The 15,565-nt window shown below is 39.8% G+C and overlaps 1 protein-coding gene across 7 annotated transcripts in view; it reads left to right on the plus strand.

Moving 5' to 3' along the window:
* SLC4A10 (solute carrier family 4 member 10) overlaps positions 1-15,565 on the plus strand; it is a 170,801-nt gene that overhangs the window by 42,738 nt on the left and 112,498 nt on the right. The window contains exon 1 of one of the 7 annotated variants that reach the window (XM_053408165.1): positions 3,497-4,104. The exons of the other annotated variants lie outside the window; for them this stretch is intronic. Within the exon in view, the coding sequence (XP_053264140.1) occupies positions 4,033-4,104 (72 nt within the window). The 5' untranslated portion in view covers positions 3,497-4,032. Of the gene's footprint in view, positions 1-3,496; positions 4,105-15,565 lie in introns of those variants that run through there. 7 annotated transcript variants of the gene reach the window in all.

Below are 15,565 nucleotides of genomic sequence, written 5' to 3' on the forward strand. Positions count from 1 at the left end.
GGTGGTGTGCAGATGTTTTGGACTACAACTTTCCATCTGCCACAGTTAGTGCTGCCATGAGATTGATGGGAGTTGTAATCCCCAAAAAATCTGCTGGACACTAGGTCACAGGAGGGGACTAGATTGCTGCATGAGAAAAGTCATACCTTATCCAGTGATGGCTCGGTAATCCTCACAAGCTCTTGTATAGACAAAAACACAAAAACAAAAACTGCAGAAGCCACCTATCAGAGCACTGTGAATTTTTTTGCAAGCTGTTATATACAGCGGTACCTCGGGTTAAGTACTTAATTCGTTCCGGAGGTCTGTTCTTAACCTGAAACTGTTCTTAACCTGAAGCACCACTTTAGCTAATGGGGCCTCCTGCTGCTGCCGCGCCGCCGGAACACGATTTCTGTTCTCATCCTGAAGCAAAGTTCTTAACCTGAAGCACTATTTCTGGGTTAGCGGAGTCTGTAACCTGAAGCGTATGTAACCTGAAGCGTATGTAACCCAAGGTACCACTGTAATGCTGTTTTCTCTCTACTCAGTGGTTTTTTTTTTAGCTGACCAATAGATGTGTGGTATTCTTGATCCCCGTATCATAATTTCCATTTCTTCTTCTTCTTCTTCTTCTTCTTCTTCATCATCATCTTTAAAAAATGTGGCATATTTCATAAGAACATTTTGTGTTGAAGTAGGTTAGGTGAAATATCAACTAAATTTAAAACCAGGCCAACTGACTTCTCATTCTCTAGAGGGGCAAAGCATATGTTCAAGCAGGTTCTTAGTCACTGCTCTCTAGTATTAAAGCAGCTGCTTTAAGTCTGGTGCCGTGATTGTACTGACACATGGTGTAAGGCTGCCGCCTATTTCCCTGCTTTGCTCATGGGTCCATCTAGCTTAGTATTGTTGAAACCAATTGGCAGTAGCTCTCCAGACTAGAGTCTTTCCCAAGTTTTGCCCGGAGATACCAGATATAGAACTTGAGATCTTCTGCATGCAAAAGATGGGCTCTATGACTGCTTCCTGGCTCACAGGTAGACAATTTGCCTTGCACCTGAAAGGTCCCTGGTTCAATCCCTGGCATCTCCAGATAGGGCTAGGAATGGCCCCAGTCTGAAACATTGGAGTGCTGCTGCCAGTTCTTGTAGACAGCACTGTGCTAGATGGACCAATGGTCTGACTCATTCTAAGCAGTCTCTTATGTGTGTGATCTTGCTCCCAGGCTTGCAGCAAGTGTTTGGAATTATATGCTGTATTTTCTACCCAATATTATTTTGCCTGTCTTGTCCTTGCTGCTGCATGGAACAATGCATGAACTGAGACCTTGTATCTGTAAGTAAAGGATTTTAAAGTTACTTAAGAGTGTGGTCTGCTTATGGTGGGAAGGGTAGAAACAGGTCGGCTGCTGTGTGCAGCTGAACGGGATGAAAAGGTCTGACAACCTATATTCCTAATGCTTTACTGTGCTGCTTATCTTTGTGAGTTTAATACTCTGCTACTGGGGCTCTCGGTGTGCAAGCCACTTGTTTTGAATCCTGGTACCCAGCCAATTAGGGTCGCGGGTGGCGTTGTGGGTTAAACCACAGAGCCTAGGACTTGCTGATCAGAAGGTCAGCAGTTCAAATCCCCGCGACGGGGTGAGCTCCCTTTGCTCGGTCCCTGTTCCTGCCAACCTAGCAGTTCAGAAACACGCCAAAGTGCAAGTAGATAAATAGGTAGTGCTCCCGTGGGAAGATAAACAGCATTTCCGTGCGCTGCTCTGGTTCGCCAGAAGCGGCTTAGTCATGCTGGCCACATGACCCGGAAGCTGTACACCGGCTCCCTCGGCCAATAAAGCGAGATGAGAGCTGCAACCCCAGAGTCGGCCATGACTAGACCTAATGGTCAGGGGTCCCTTTACCTTTACCCACCCAATTTTTTGTTCAACCACAAATGTGGGTCCACAGGGATTCATTTGTTTTAATTCCTCACAAAAACAAACTTGGAGCCAGTATTGGTTTGTGTAAGCAGTAATAGTGTGAGTGCAAAACAGCTGCAAAGTAACAACTATTATCGATGAATTAATACAGCTTCCATCATGTCTCCAGCAAGATTTGCAATGAAGCCTCAGTATAATGGGGTTAAAGCCTGGTATGTCCCCCACCTCTATGGCTGGACCCTAATAAAATGTTTCCTTCTCAGCTCCTGTTTGAATAGACAACATATTCTCTAGATAGGATCTCTCTTGTTTTACTTGAAAAATATAAATGCTTTATGGTAGTTTCTTTTTTTGTGCTGGGCTGTAAAACTGACATTCTAATTAGGTATAATAGCAAATGTACCTGTCCATGTTCATCATTTCGTATCACCCACTAAGAACCTCTTTGGATTTAAGCATGTTGGATAAATGAAGTATGTGGCTTGTTCAGAGTGTTCCTGTAACCCATCTCTTTCCTCCTAACACAGTAAAGGTTGGGGGGGGGGAATCACTCATTCATTGGCTGATCTTGGGCTAGTCACCTTTTCTGTGCCTCAGTGTTTGCCAGCTGTAAAATGGGACCAGAATGGTCTCTAAATGATGTAGTATAGTGCATGTACATGCATTCCATGTATTTTATATGCTATGCAGTGGTTTACCTTGATGCTTTTGCCACTGGGAACCAACTGCATGCATGCTCATCCATTTTCTTCTTCTGGCACATTTGAGCTGGGATTTTGCTGGCCTCACCACTGTTTACACCATCAGTCCTACCCTCTCATGCACAAGAGTGTCCTGATTTTTGTCTGTATGGCCAATGTCACATGCTGAGCTACCACTGAGCCTTTTTCAGAATTGGAGTATGGCTCTAATATGACTACACTTAAAAATATTAATTTTTTTTGCGATTTGCTGAAGATAATATGATCACCTGCAAATCTGAAAAAAACAAAAACAGGTTACTGCGATCCTCTTAAAACCATTGGGAGCAAACCCACTGAAAACAATAGCATTGGTCTTGAGGATCAGTTTTTAAAAACAAACAAACAAACAGAGCATTTGATTCACTGGGATCACAATTTAAAATGGCACAGAGTGATTTCTGCTAAAATATTGTGAGAGATAACCGTGCTACTCTTGTGTCTTGTTAATGGATTGTTCACAGCTCTTCAGAAGAGAGCAATACAATTTCTGATGGAGTGAAATGGGCTGCAAGAACAGAAATACAGGCATGTGATCACTCTGTTTGGTACCCAAATACATTTGCCCTGTCATAATACTGGCATCTTTTCAAGGTATGTTGATGTCTGGGTTGCTGCCAGGGAGCAGTGCACAAAATGCAAGAAGGATACAGCTTTGTGAAAATGAGCACAGCCATATATATATATGATGCATATTTTAATCTCAATGGTGTTTTCAGTTCAATTGATATGATTCCAGAGGATCTTAAATGTCCTTCTGCTTCTGAATTGCATATGATTTCTTTCTGATAATTTCCCCGTCACCTCATACTGTGGAGCTTTCCACTCAGAACGGCAGCGTTGCATGTTAAGAAGTGGTCATGCAAGCAAATTGAGATAACCTGGATATGTCATTTTGCCTGGCTCTCTCTCTCTCTCTCTCTCTCTCTCTCTCTCTCTCTCTCTCTGTCGCTCTGTTTCAAAGCAATGTGTGTTGCATAATGGCTGTTTTCACCTTTAATTGCCTCGAGATTAAGCAACAACCAAATCATCGTTCTCTATAATGGCAACCCGAGGATTTATAGTAACGTGAGTGGAGAGCTGAAGGATGTGGCTTGCCCTGTTTCGATGATGCGGGATTGCTCTAAGCAGCAAGCTTAGTGTTTTCTGAAAACATTAGCAGCATCGCTGATGTAGCTGTGCCAGCCTCTTTCGCTACTAGATGACTGGAACTGCTCACAGGGGGGTGGGGTGGGGGCAAGGGAACTATCTTTGAGATCCGATCTGTCGAAAGGAGCTCGCTCATCATTTGCTAAATGGAGAAACCTGATGTTTTCCTTGCTGGCCCGGAAGATGCCTGAGAGATAGAGAGCGAGAGAGCGAGAGTGATGCATTGTTATAAGGCAGGGAATGCTTTCTGGGAATAGAAAGGTCATGCATCTTGGGATCGGGGAGCCATTCCAGTCTCTAACCAGTCACCAGGTATGGCCTTGTGGTTTATATTCCTATTTGTGGCTTACATTATTATTTCAAACACTGCCTTTTGCATTTCTTTTCTGGTTCATTTTAAAATGGGATCAAGTCGTCATGTTTTTTAAATGCTGGATTCCATGCGGGATTTAGACTACTGGCAGCTTGTCTTAAAATGCAAGAAGGTATATGGGTGGTTTTTTTGGGGGTGTGTGTGTATTAGAAATAAAAAGTCGTAAGGGTATTTTAAAACAGATAGCAAATATTCAGTGTGTAGATGTTGTTCTGCTCATGTCTGCTGAAACATATATGCACCAATTCCATGGAATAAAACATCAGAACCGTGGAATAGCTCACAGCATGAATTTGGAGGTTTGTACTGCTTGTTGGGCTGACGATACAAAGGTCATTCGCACAGTGGCATGTTAATTAGGATTGCACATCCTTTTCATGAAAGCACATTGCGAACCATCCTGTTTTATGAAAAGTGGGCTGAAAACAGCCTATCAGAATCAAGGCTGGGGATAAGCCATTCTGCATAAGGCATATTTTTTAAAAATAGTAGATGTAGGTTTGATTATTTTTTCAAGGCTTGACGTTTACATTTCAAGCAGCTGCCTTGCTCCTCTGAAGAGTGCAAGGATCTTTCCCCCCTAACAACTTTTGTTGAGAAAAACATGCACAAATGGCTTGAGAAGCTGAGGTGGGGCTTGATTTTAAAATATTGAATATTTAAAATATTTCAAGCCCTACAAATATTTATATATTTATACTGTAGCATTCCTTATTTTTTTCTGCATTCAGCCCTCACCAATCCCATTGCTATCACAGGTTTTATAAAACCTGAAGCAAAGTTTCAGGAATGGGAAGCGGCTGGGTCTGTATTTTATGTAACCTTTCAACCACCATAGTGTCTCCAGCAGCCTATTTTGATGTGCTAGGGGTGGGCGGTGGGGGGCGGGCAGAGAAATTGAAAACAGTATAATCAGCTTAACCATGTTCATTGCAAATGGCGCTGAATAGCCAAAGGTAGGGGCTCTTGCTTGTGCATCGCTCATAGTGTGTAAGGAGATTATGTCTAAAAGTAGACACAAATGTGATTCCTTTCTCTCTCTCTCTTTCTTTCTGGCAATGGCTTTGAATATCAACTTAACTGCTTCCGACTTGTTTGCTGGACATTTCCATGGTAACCTGTTAGGATGTGTCATAAAGCAGTGGTTATTAAACTTCCTACTCCCTCACCCGCCAGACCATTGCTGAGGAATTGGGGCCATTTAATGATTTTTCTTCCTGTTATAGCAATTGTAAGGTGCTCTGCTAGATGTTTTTCATTTTTTAACTGAGTTTTCATTGCTGCTTTCATTTGTTTTGTTGAATTCCATGGAATTTGGACTACACTATGATAAGAAATAAAAGAAGCAATTAAAAATTCAATTAAAATCTGGGTGACTGTTTAATGGGGTGGATGTGCCGTCTCCTGTCTTCAGTCACTAAACCGCAGATCACCTGACTGCAGATCACCTGACCACTGGTGGTTCATCCACCACACTTTGGGGACCCCTGTTTTAGTGACAATAATATAAAGGGAAACATTGGTTATATTCCTGTAGCATTTCATGTACAGTTGATGTTCAGTTTCTGCAAGTGATGCTCAGATTGGTCCAGGAGGTGGGTGTTTTCTGACCCTTGAGGGCTCATGGATTTTTAAAGGGTGAATATGTTTATAATTCAGAAGGCAGATATATAAAAAGTTCAGTGGTTTGGTTATTTTAAAAAATTGACATGTATTAATTTGTTTCTCTGGTTGCTTACTTTCTTAGAAATGCATGTTGGAGACCCTGGCAGAGGTCTAAAGCTATGGCTCACGCAGGAATCTGGTCAATCATTTTTAATTAAAAACATATATTAAAACAATATTTGTTTTGTGGCTTGTAACTATAATTGATATGTTTCCTGGTGTACTTATCCAGCTTACGTTTTGATTAACAGTAGGGGAGATGAACACATTCTTAAGCTTGATTAGTTTTGGAATGGGTTTAATGTTACTTTTACAGTTGCTACAAACCATGTTTAATCATCTTTCAGAATTGAGTTTTGGAGAATTTTAATGCAAGGAGTACATTCTGTTTCTTGGCAGCTGCCTGAAATTCCTGTGGGTATTCTGGTGATCTTTCAGGCTAGTTTTGATTTTATTTTTTTTCATGAGGACCAGATCATCTCAAACTGAATATGGTAGAGCTGGAAAAGGTTCAGAAAATGGCAGCCAGGAGGATAAGTGGTTTTGAGCAACTCCTCTATGAGGAAAGGTTTGGATTTTTTTTTTCTTTAGGAAAAAAGACAAACAGGAGGGACACTGTGCACGGTGCAGAGAAAGTTATGCAAAAAATAAATAAAATTCTCCCCATTTTGCATATTAATAGAACCCAGGGTTATCCAGTGAAGCCAAGTGGTAGAAGATTCAGGATAGACAAGAGGAAGTAGTTATTTACACAGCAGACAAGTATACATTTTGCTAATTCAAGATGTGTTGATGCCCACCAACCTAGATGGCTTTCAAATAGGATTACCGTAGCTGTTTCTGCCATTAATCCGCCTATGAATGGCCAGTGGTATTAACTGTCTGTACTCAGAGCTACATGCATGTTAAAATCAATGATGTAGGCTCTTCTCAATTGCCCATTATGAGATTGGTGAGCACAAGGAGCAGGGCTTTCTCTGTGGTGGCCCCTCAATTTTAGAATTCTCTACCAGCTTTCCCCTGTAAGGCTATTCCATTTCAGGCCTCCAGAAAGGACTTGATGATCCACTGGCCTGGTATGCAACTCACATTAAGTGAAACCATGGCTTATTGTGAATGCTGATATGTTTTTATTTATGCAGCAATAAAATACAATAATACCGGCAATAATAAGCACAAATGCTTGTGAAACCTCCAAGTAGCTTTGTATAATAGGCTTAAGTAAGACTGATAGCACCACTGGAGACAGAATGAGCTATTAACTAAGATAGTTTATTGAAAGGATATTATGTACATTAAGAGAGTAATGGTTTGTTTGCTTGTTGGAAGCAGCAATAAAACAACTGTTAGCACATACAGTATCCACACTTTGAGAAGGCTCTTAAAAGAATCAAATGTGTTCAGAGTAGAATGGAAATAATATAAATTGATTGAATGCTTAGTAGAACTTAAGCATGGGCAGCGTGAACAATTATTAATTATAAACCATTTCTTGCTTTACATAGCTTTGAATCTTAGAGGAAAACTCAAGTTCTGCTATGTCAGTGTCTTATTTTATAAAACTTGAAGACTGTGTCTTTCCATCAGAACTTGGTTTCTTCTGTGTCTCCCATTGTTTTGTTTTGTCTACCATATGTCTTAATATAACTCTAGGGTTGTCACCTTTGATCAGGCAAAACAAAGGACAGGTTGGGCAAAATATACAACATGGGGCTAAAAATTACTTTACCCGGTGCAGAAATGACTTGAAAGCAATCCATTACTCACTCTCGCTCTCTGTGGCTCCGAGTTTCAGTCTCCAACCCAACCACTGCTACTAACAATGTTCCCACACGGTGCTGATCTTCTCCTCTGTTTCTCACTCTCTGTCCCAGGAAGGGACAGTGGCAGCTCCATCCCACCAGGGGAGCTGCTTCTGTGTGGAGGCTCCTCTTCCTTGCTCTTGTTTCTGCTTGCCCAAGGCAAGTGAACAGGCAGCAGCAGTGAAGGGGAGCAGGGCCAGGGGGTTTGGAGGATTTGTAGAACTGGGGAATGGGTTTCCAGTGGAAACCATTGACCTGTATTTTCCAAGCATATTGCATTTGGCTGGCTAGTTTTTCAAACAAACAAATCATTTACAAGCAATTAAAGTTGTTGTGGGATCTCTATGAAGTGATTTGAAAATGCAAACAGTGTCAGAACTGAGTGTTTTGCGAAAAAAATCAGTGTCCTGTACACTGGAAGAAGAGGGCTAAGCTGTAACAACAGAAGCCTACTCCAGGCTTCTCCAGCAGAGATTCCGCAGGCATCCTCACTTTTGACTTCCTTGAAGACCTTTTTATGCCGGCAGGTCTGTGCAGTTGTTTAAAACGTTCTTGATTAGCCGGTCCTCTGAATGATTGTTATGCACTGTTTTTTAAAAATAGTGTTTCATGATTTCATTTCCTGCATATTGTCATACAGTTCATGAAATGGCAGTGAATAAATGCTTTTGTAAATAAATAGTCAGATGAATGCATGAGCACTCCTATTAGATAGTGAGCGCACCATTTCCGAAATATCTTAAGTGTTCTGCACCTTCCTCTCCCAACCTTTGCATACTGAACATGCAGGAAGATTCAACCTGCATTCATCTGAATGTGGTTAGACTCCTCATGTCTATTGAGAAGCTAATCGTACAGAGTTCTGGTTCATAGGGAGGATGCTAAATGTGCTTAACTAAATGTAGTTTGAGTCACCTTCATAGGTTCAAAGAGCTGGCATGCACAGGGATGATGGGGCAGACGTTGTGTGTGCACCCTCTTCACATTATAAGCCCACATACATACTTTTGAACATTTGAACAATCTTACCTACAAGGATTAACACCTGCTTTGTGTTGTCTGCTTGCTTTGAACCCCCTCTCTAGCAACCAGTTCAGCTGCTATGATGCCATGGGATGTTAATAAATGTTCTAATGGTCCAGAAGGAATGTGGATACACAATTCACTTCCTGTGAGAGAAGGGTAAAGGGCAGAGGTGCAGAGATATGAGGGACTGTCTGCTGTCGTCTGGAAAGCAGACAAGGCATGCAGTTGTTTGGAGATGGGATGCTGGACAAGCAAGGACACTTTGGTTTTGAAGTACAGCTGGGACCCAGCATGACCCAGATGCATAGGGAATGAAGGGAGAAGGGAAGACAGGACAGCTAGCAGAAATGTGAAGGCACAATGGTCAAATGATAAGAGTTATGAGGGAAATGGGTGGAAGACAAGGGTAGGACATGGAGGAAAACCTCAGGCGGGATTTGGGAGTAATTGGGCCTTTCTGCTTTGGACAGGATGAAAATAGTGTGGCAAGAAAGCTGTGGAGGTTGAAGTGGTAGATGTCAGAGGAAATGGAGAAATTGTGAATTTCACATATTGATTTGCACTAACAAGACAAATCTTTGACTGCAGGTCTTCAGTCTGTTATATCAGTCATGTGCTTATTGCTCTATCTAGTAATCTGTAATGGAAGGTTGCTGTTCTAAGGGCAGCTCATCAATATGTCTTCCTATAGGCACTCTGCTGTAACAGCAAACCATGCATGAATGTTATTAAGCATTAATGAACCTTGTGACACTTCTGCGAGCCATAAATATTTCCCCAGCTACTTTGCAGAAATCATTCTGGCACATCTGGGGAGAATGAATCTAATTCACCAGAGCAAGATGGCTTTCTGCCATGATTGGCACATTCTTTTTTTTGTGCGTGGCTGTGTCTCTCAAACCTGTTGAACTTGGATCCCCTCTTTTAAACCTCCTGTAACACTTGGGTCCTACCTTTGCTGGAGGTAGAGGTGACTGACAGCACACTTCTCTTGGACTAAGCCATGTTGACACTTACTTTTGAATAGGCATGCCTGGGGTTCCATTCTAAAGCTCAGCCTGGAATTAATTTGCAATGCCAGACAGAAATGGCTTGCTGAGTGGGATGGAGCCATTACGCCAGCTTCCTGCCTTACTGGGAAAGGTGAGGTGGTGGGGAGGCCAGCAAGGTGCAACTGCACTAGCAGGAAGTACAGTTTGTTTTTGCTGGTACATTGAGACTTTGTGCTGACCTCTTCACCCCTCCCAAAAAGCACCAGCTGGAAAGCTAGCAGAGTGCCTCTACTCCCATCCGGTGAGCTGCTTCTGATGCCAGGGCTCAAATATATAGAGACTTCATTGATGCTTACTATTGTGCTAATTTTATGTAAACTGGTAAATAAATACATGGAAAAGTGGGCCTTGCCCCACACTTTCTTGCCCTGATTGAACTACACACATCCATAGAAACAGCCTCCTGAATTACTTGCTAGATCAGTCCAATAAATGATGCATACACAATGTGCGTCTGAGTTCAGGCACTGCGTCAAAAGAAATTTTCTGCCTGTCTATACTGTGAACAGAAACAGCAATAAAACAACATAACCAACCAGAGCCAAAGGGTCACATATGATGCGCAAGGCATAGAACTCTCAGGCACAGACTACTAAGTTTGGAACAGACCTTAGGTAGTGTAAAGGCTCTCAGTCGGCTGCTTGGATCCATGCCTTTCTTGGTCCTCATCTTCACAGTTGCATCACTTACCGGTAGCTATTTGCTGAGGCTACTTCAGTCTTCATTAGTGTTTGGCATTTCTCCTCTGTCTGCAGTGTCAGCTCTGTGCAGAATCCCCGGACAGCAGTTTTCTTCTCTTTAAATGTGGTCTCCCCATGTCTCCAGTCTGTCATCAGCGTTGGGTCCCATATCTTGTAAATCAGAAGTTACCCAGTCACTGAAGATGTATCTGGCATGCCTCCAATTCAAAGTCTTGAATGCAGATACAATAAAAGGCTATTGTCATTCACCGTGGCAGGATTAAGAAACAAGAACAATTCAGACATAATGAAGATTCAGTAAAGGAAGTTGTATCACTTAATGAAGCTTGGCATGCTGCTCTGGGTTCCTTTGAGCGAGGAAGGGCAGGGTAGAAATGTAGTAGTAGTAATAATAATAATAATAATAATAATAATAATAATAATAATAGTAAACTAATATGAATGACAGTGCACTTTTTGCCTATACGTATAGAAAGAGAAAACTGCAGTTTATGACCTTATTTCTTTTCTACATTTTATCAAAAATTGAGGGTAGGATCCAGTTAAGGCAAACTTAAGACAAGGAGAGGATCATGAGCAGTATCATGGGATGTTTCTAGGACCAAGGTGCAGCTATGAACCTTCCTTATTATTTTTGCTATTGGATGCTGCATGTTGTTTACATAATAATGTTATGTTTATAGAATTGGAATGTGTTTTTTTCCTGTACTGTATGCTATTATATTTGCTGTTGCTTTGCTATGCTGTTACAAAATTGCTGTTGTTTTGCTGTGCTATGAAATTGTTGCTATGTATTGTTTTGCCATGCTATTATGAAATGGTTTTTTTTCTTTTCTTTTTATAAGATATTTATTAGCATTTTACAAAAAACATAGGTTTACAAAATAAAGGAAATTAAAACAAAAATTAACAAACTAAAAAGAAAACATAGAAAACATAGAAAACATAGAAAAGAGAAGAAAAAAGATAACAAGAAAAATACAGGAATTACCAAAAAATACATAAAAGGAAAAAAAAGAAAATACAAAATACAAAAAACAAATAGCTAAGAAAAAATTTAAAAATAAATCCATTTTTCAATATCTTTAAACTCATTTGCTTGTTTCCTTGACCTCCTCACACCTCCCCTTTTTGTATTCCTATTTACATAATCAATCCAGCAAATCCTTACCCTCTTTCATTTATCTTAACTCTATATCTTAACCTATTATAACTATGCATTTTCATCCATTATCAATCCATATTTGCATATTCTTATTAACCTTGTTACCAATACCGCTTATTTTCAATCCAACATCATTTTAACATTCATTAATTTTACAGTATTTCTGCAAATAGTCTTTAAATTTCTTCCAATCTTCTTCCACCAACTCTTCTCCCTGGTCTCGGATTCTGCCAGTCATTCCCGCCAATTCCATATAGTCCATCACCTTCATCTGCCACTCTTCCAAGGTGGGTAAATCTTGTGTCTTCCAATACTTTGCAATAATTATTCTTGCTGCTGTTGTTGCATACATAAAAAAAGTTCTATCCTTCTTTGGCACCAATTGGCCGACTATGCCCAAAAGAAAAGCCTCTGGTTTCTTCAGGAAGGTATATTTAAATACCTTTTTCATTTCATTATAGATCATCTCCCAGAAAGCCTTAATCCTTGGGCACGTCCACCAAAGGTGAAAGAATGTACCTTCAGTTTCTTTGCATTTCCAACATTTATTATCGGGCAAATGATAGATTTTTGCAAGCTTGACTGGTGTCATGTACCACCTGTAAATCATTTTCATAATATTCTCTCTTAGGGCATTACATGCCGTAAATTTCATACCTGTGGTCCACAACTGTTCCCAGTCAGCAAACATAATGTTATGTCCAACATCCTGTGCCCATTTAATCATAGCAGATTTAACCGTCTCGTCCTGAGTGTTCCATTTTAACAGCAAGTTATACATTCTTGAAAGTATCTTAGTTTTGGGATCTAACAATTCTGTTTCCAACTTTGATTTTTCAACCTGGAAGCCATTTTTTTGTCCAAATTATAAGCCTCTCTTAATTGATAATAGTGAAGCCAGTCTCACACTTTATCTTTTAATTTCTCAAAACTCTGCAATTTCAATTTGTCTCCTTCTTGCTCCAAAATTTCCCAATATTTAGGCCACTTGGCCTCCATATTGGGCTTTTTCTGAGCCTTTGCTTCCATCGGTGACAACCACCTTGGGGTTTTATTTTCAAGTAATTCTTTGTATCTTATCCAGACATTGAAAAATGCTTTCCTGACAATATGGTTTTTAAATGCTTTATGCGCTTTAACCTTGTCGTATCACAAATATGCATGCCACCCAAAAACATTATTAAAACCTTCCAGATCCAAAATGTCTGTGTTCTCAAGAAGCAGCCATTCTTTCAACCAGCAGAATGCTGCTGATTCATAATAAAGTTTAAGGTCTGGCAGGGCAAATCCACCTCTTTCCTTTGCATCAGTTAGTATTTTAAATTTTATTCTGGGCTTCTTGCCCTGCCAGACAAATCTAGAAATGTCTCTCTGCCACTTCTTGAAACAGTCCATTTTGTCTAAAATTTGTAATGATTGAAACAAAAATAACATTCTTGGCAATACATTCATCTTTATAGCAGCAATTCGACCCAACAAGGAAAGCTTCAAATTTGACCATATTTCTAAGTCCTTTTTCACTTCTGACCAACATTTTTCATAGTTGTCTTTAAATAAATTCCCATTTTTAGCTGTCATGTTAATCCCCAGGTATTTCACTTTCTTAACCACTGTTAAACCTGTCTCATTCTGAAACCTCTCTTTCTCAATCGGTGTTAAATTTTTCTCAAGGACTTTAGTTTTTAACTTGTTCAACTTAAATCCTGCCACATGACCAAATTCTTGAATCAGTTCTAATACTCTTTCAGTACTAGATTCTGGCTCCTGTAAAGTCAATACTAAGTCATCTGCAAAAAGCTTTCAATTTATATTGTTTAGCTCCGACCTTTATACCTTTGATCAGATGGTCCCTTCTAATCATATTTAACAAAACCTCCAGGACCGAAATAAAGAGCAATGGGGAAATTGGACAGCCTTGTCGTGTCCCTTTCTCTATCTTGAATTCCTCTGTCACCACATTATTAACTATTAATTTAGCCTTTTGTTCTGAATAAATTGCACTTATACCATTTTCAAACCCTTGACCAACCCCCATCCCCTGAAGGTTTTTCTTCATAAAGCTCCAAGAAATATTATCAAAGGCTTTCTCCACATCCACAAAAATTAAAACTGCTTTAGTGTTGATGTCCACTTGCAACTTCTCCAAAATGTTAATTATATTCCTCGTGTTGTCAGACAAGTGTCTGCCTGGGAGAAAGCCAGCTTGGTCTTTGTGTATCTCTTCCACTAATACTTTTTTTTAATCTTTTGGCCAAAATGTCAGCAAATATTTTGTAATCCACATTAAGCAGGGATATGGGTCGGTAATTCTTGAGTTGTGTCTTTTCAGACTCAGTTTTCGGTATAAGTGTAATATATGCTTCTTTCCACGACTCTGGCGCTTCCCCCCCCTCCAAAATTTCATTACAAACCTCCTTTAGTGGTTGAATTATCCAGTCCTTCAAAGTTCTATAATATTTTGAGGTTAAACCATCCGGCCCTGGAGATTTGCCCAACTGCATATTCTGAATGGCACCTTCTACCTCCTGTTCTGTAATTTTGTAGTTCAGCATTATCTTGTTTTCTTGAGAGATTTTTTGTAATCCATTTGTTTTCAAAAATTGGTCTATATCAAACTCTTTCTGAGGCCCTTGTGTATATAACTGTTTAAAGTACCTCTGGAAACATTTTCTAATTTCCACTGGATTCTGAATGTTATTTCCTTCCACTTCCAAATTAGTAATAGTGTTAAGCTTTTGTCTTTTTTTCATTTGCCAAGCTAACAGTTTCCCACATTTATTGGCCGATTCAAAAGTCCTTTGTCTCATTTGTTTAATTTTCCATTCAATTTCCTGATTCATCATCTTCATATATTGCACTTGATATAACTTTATTTCTCTCAGAATCTCTTGTGAATTTGGTTTCACTGTCAATTTCTTCTCGCCCTCTTTTGTTTTCCCCAAAATTTTTTCTTTTTTCTCATTTTGAGCTCTCTTCTTTATTGAATTCTGTTGAATCAGAAACCCCCTCATAACTGCTTTACTTGCGTCCCAGATTACTCTTTTTTCAATGGTAGTGTTCAAATTTATCTCAAAATAGTCTCTCAAGGTTTTTTGGGCCTTCTTAATAACCTCTTGATCTCTAAACAAGGTGTCATTCATCCTCCATCTGAAGGAACCGGTTGGTGTTAATTTCATCTCCATTTTCACGGCATTATGGTCGGAGCACGTTTTAGGGCAGATCTCTACTTTTCGAGTCTTAGGTGCCAGTCCTCTAGTTATCCAGATTTCGTCAATTCTTGTCCACGTCATTTTGGCTTCAGAAAAGAAGGTTCCCTCTCTACCCAAGGGATTCCTAATTCTCCAAATGTCAATCAAATCCATATTGTCAGTCAATTCAAAAAAAAAGTTTTTGGTAGTCTGCCATCTTTGGTAACTACCTGTCTCTGCGACTTGTCCATGTTTGTGGATACCACTCCATTCATATCTCCCATCAAAATAATGTTATAGTCCATATAATCTAGCAAAGTCTCATGCAACTTCTTAAAAAATTCAGATTTCCCCTCATTCGGTGCATATACTCCTACTATCAAAAATTTTTATCCTTGTGTTTGAATTTCAATTGCTACAAATCTTCCTTGATCATCTTTAAAAACAAATTTCGGTGATAGGCTCTCTTTTGCATAAATAACTACTCCTCGCTTTTTAACCTTGTCTGATGAAATAAACTCTTGACCCAGTCTTTTATTAATCAATACTTTCCTGTGTAGCCTTATCACATGTGTTTCCTGTAAACAAATCAGGTCCAGTTGTTCCTTTTTCAATAAATGAAAGACTTTCTTCCTTTTCTCCGGGGAGTTAAGTCCATGAATGTTCCGGCTTAATAGTTGCAGAGACATGCTGTATTTAATTTGCTTTTCCTCCAACTGCTCCTAGTAATTCCTCTTGTTCTGACGGTGGTATCACTTTCTCTAACTTGTCCAATCCCAAAGGTAGTGATACTTTGTCTGA

The sequence above is a fragment of the Podarcis raffonei genome, chromosome 1 (assembly GCF_027172205.1).
Source record: "Podarcis raffonei isolate rPodRaf1 chromosome 1, rPodRaf1.pri, whole genome shotgun sequence".
NCBI classification, from domain to species: domain Eukaryota; kingdom Metazoa; phylum Chordata; class Lepidosauria; order Squamata; family Lacertidae; genus Podarcis; species Podarcis raffonei.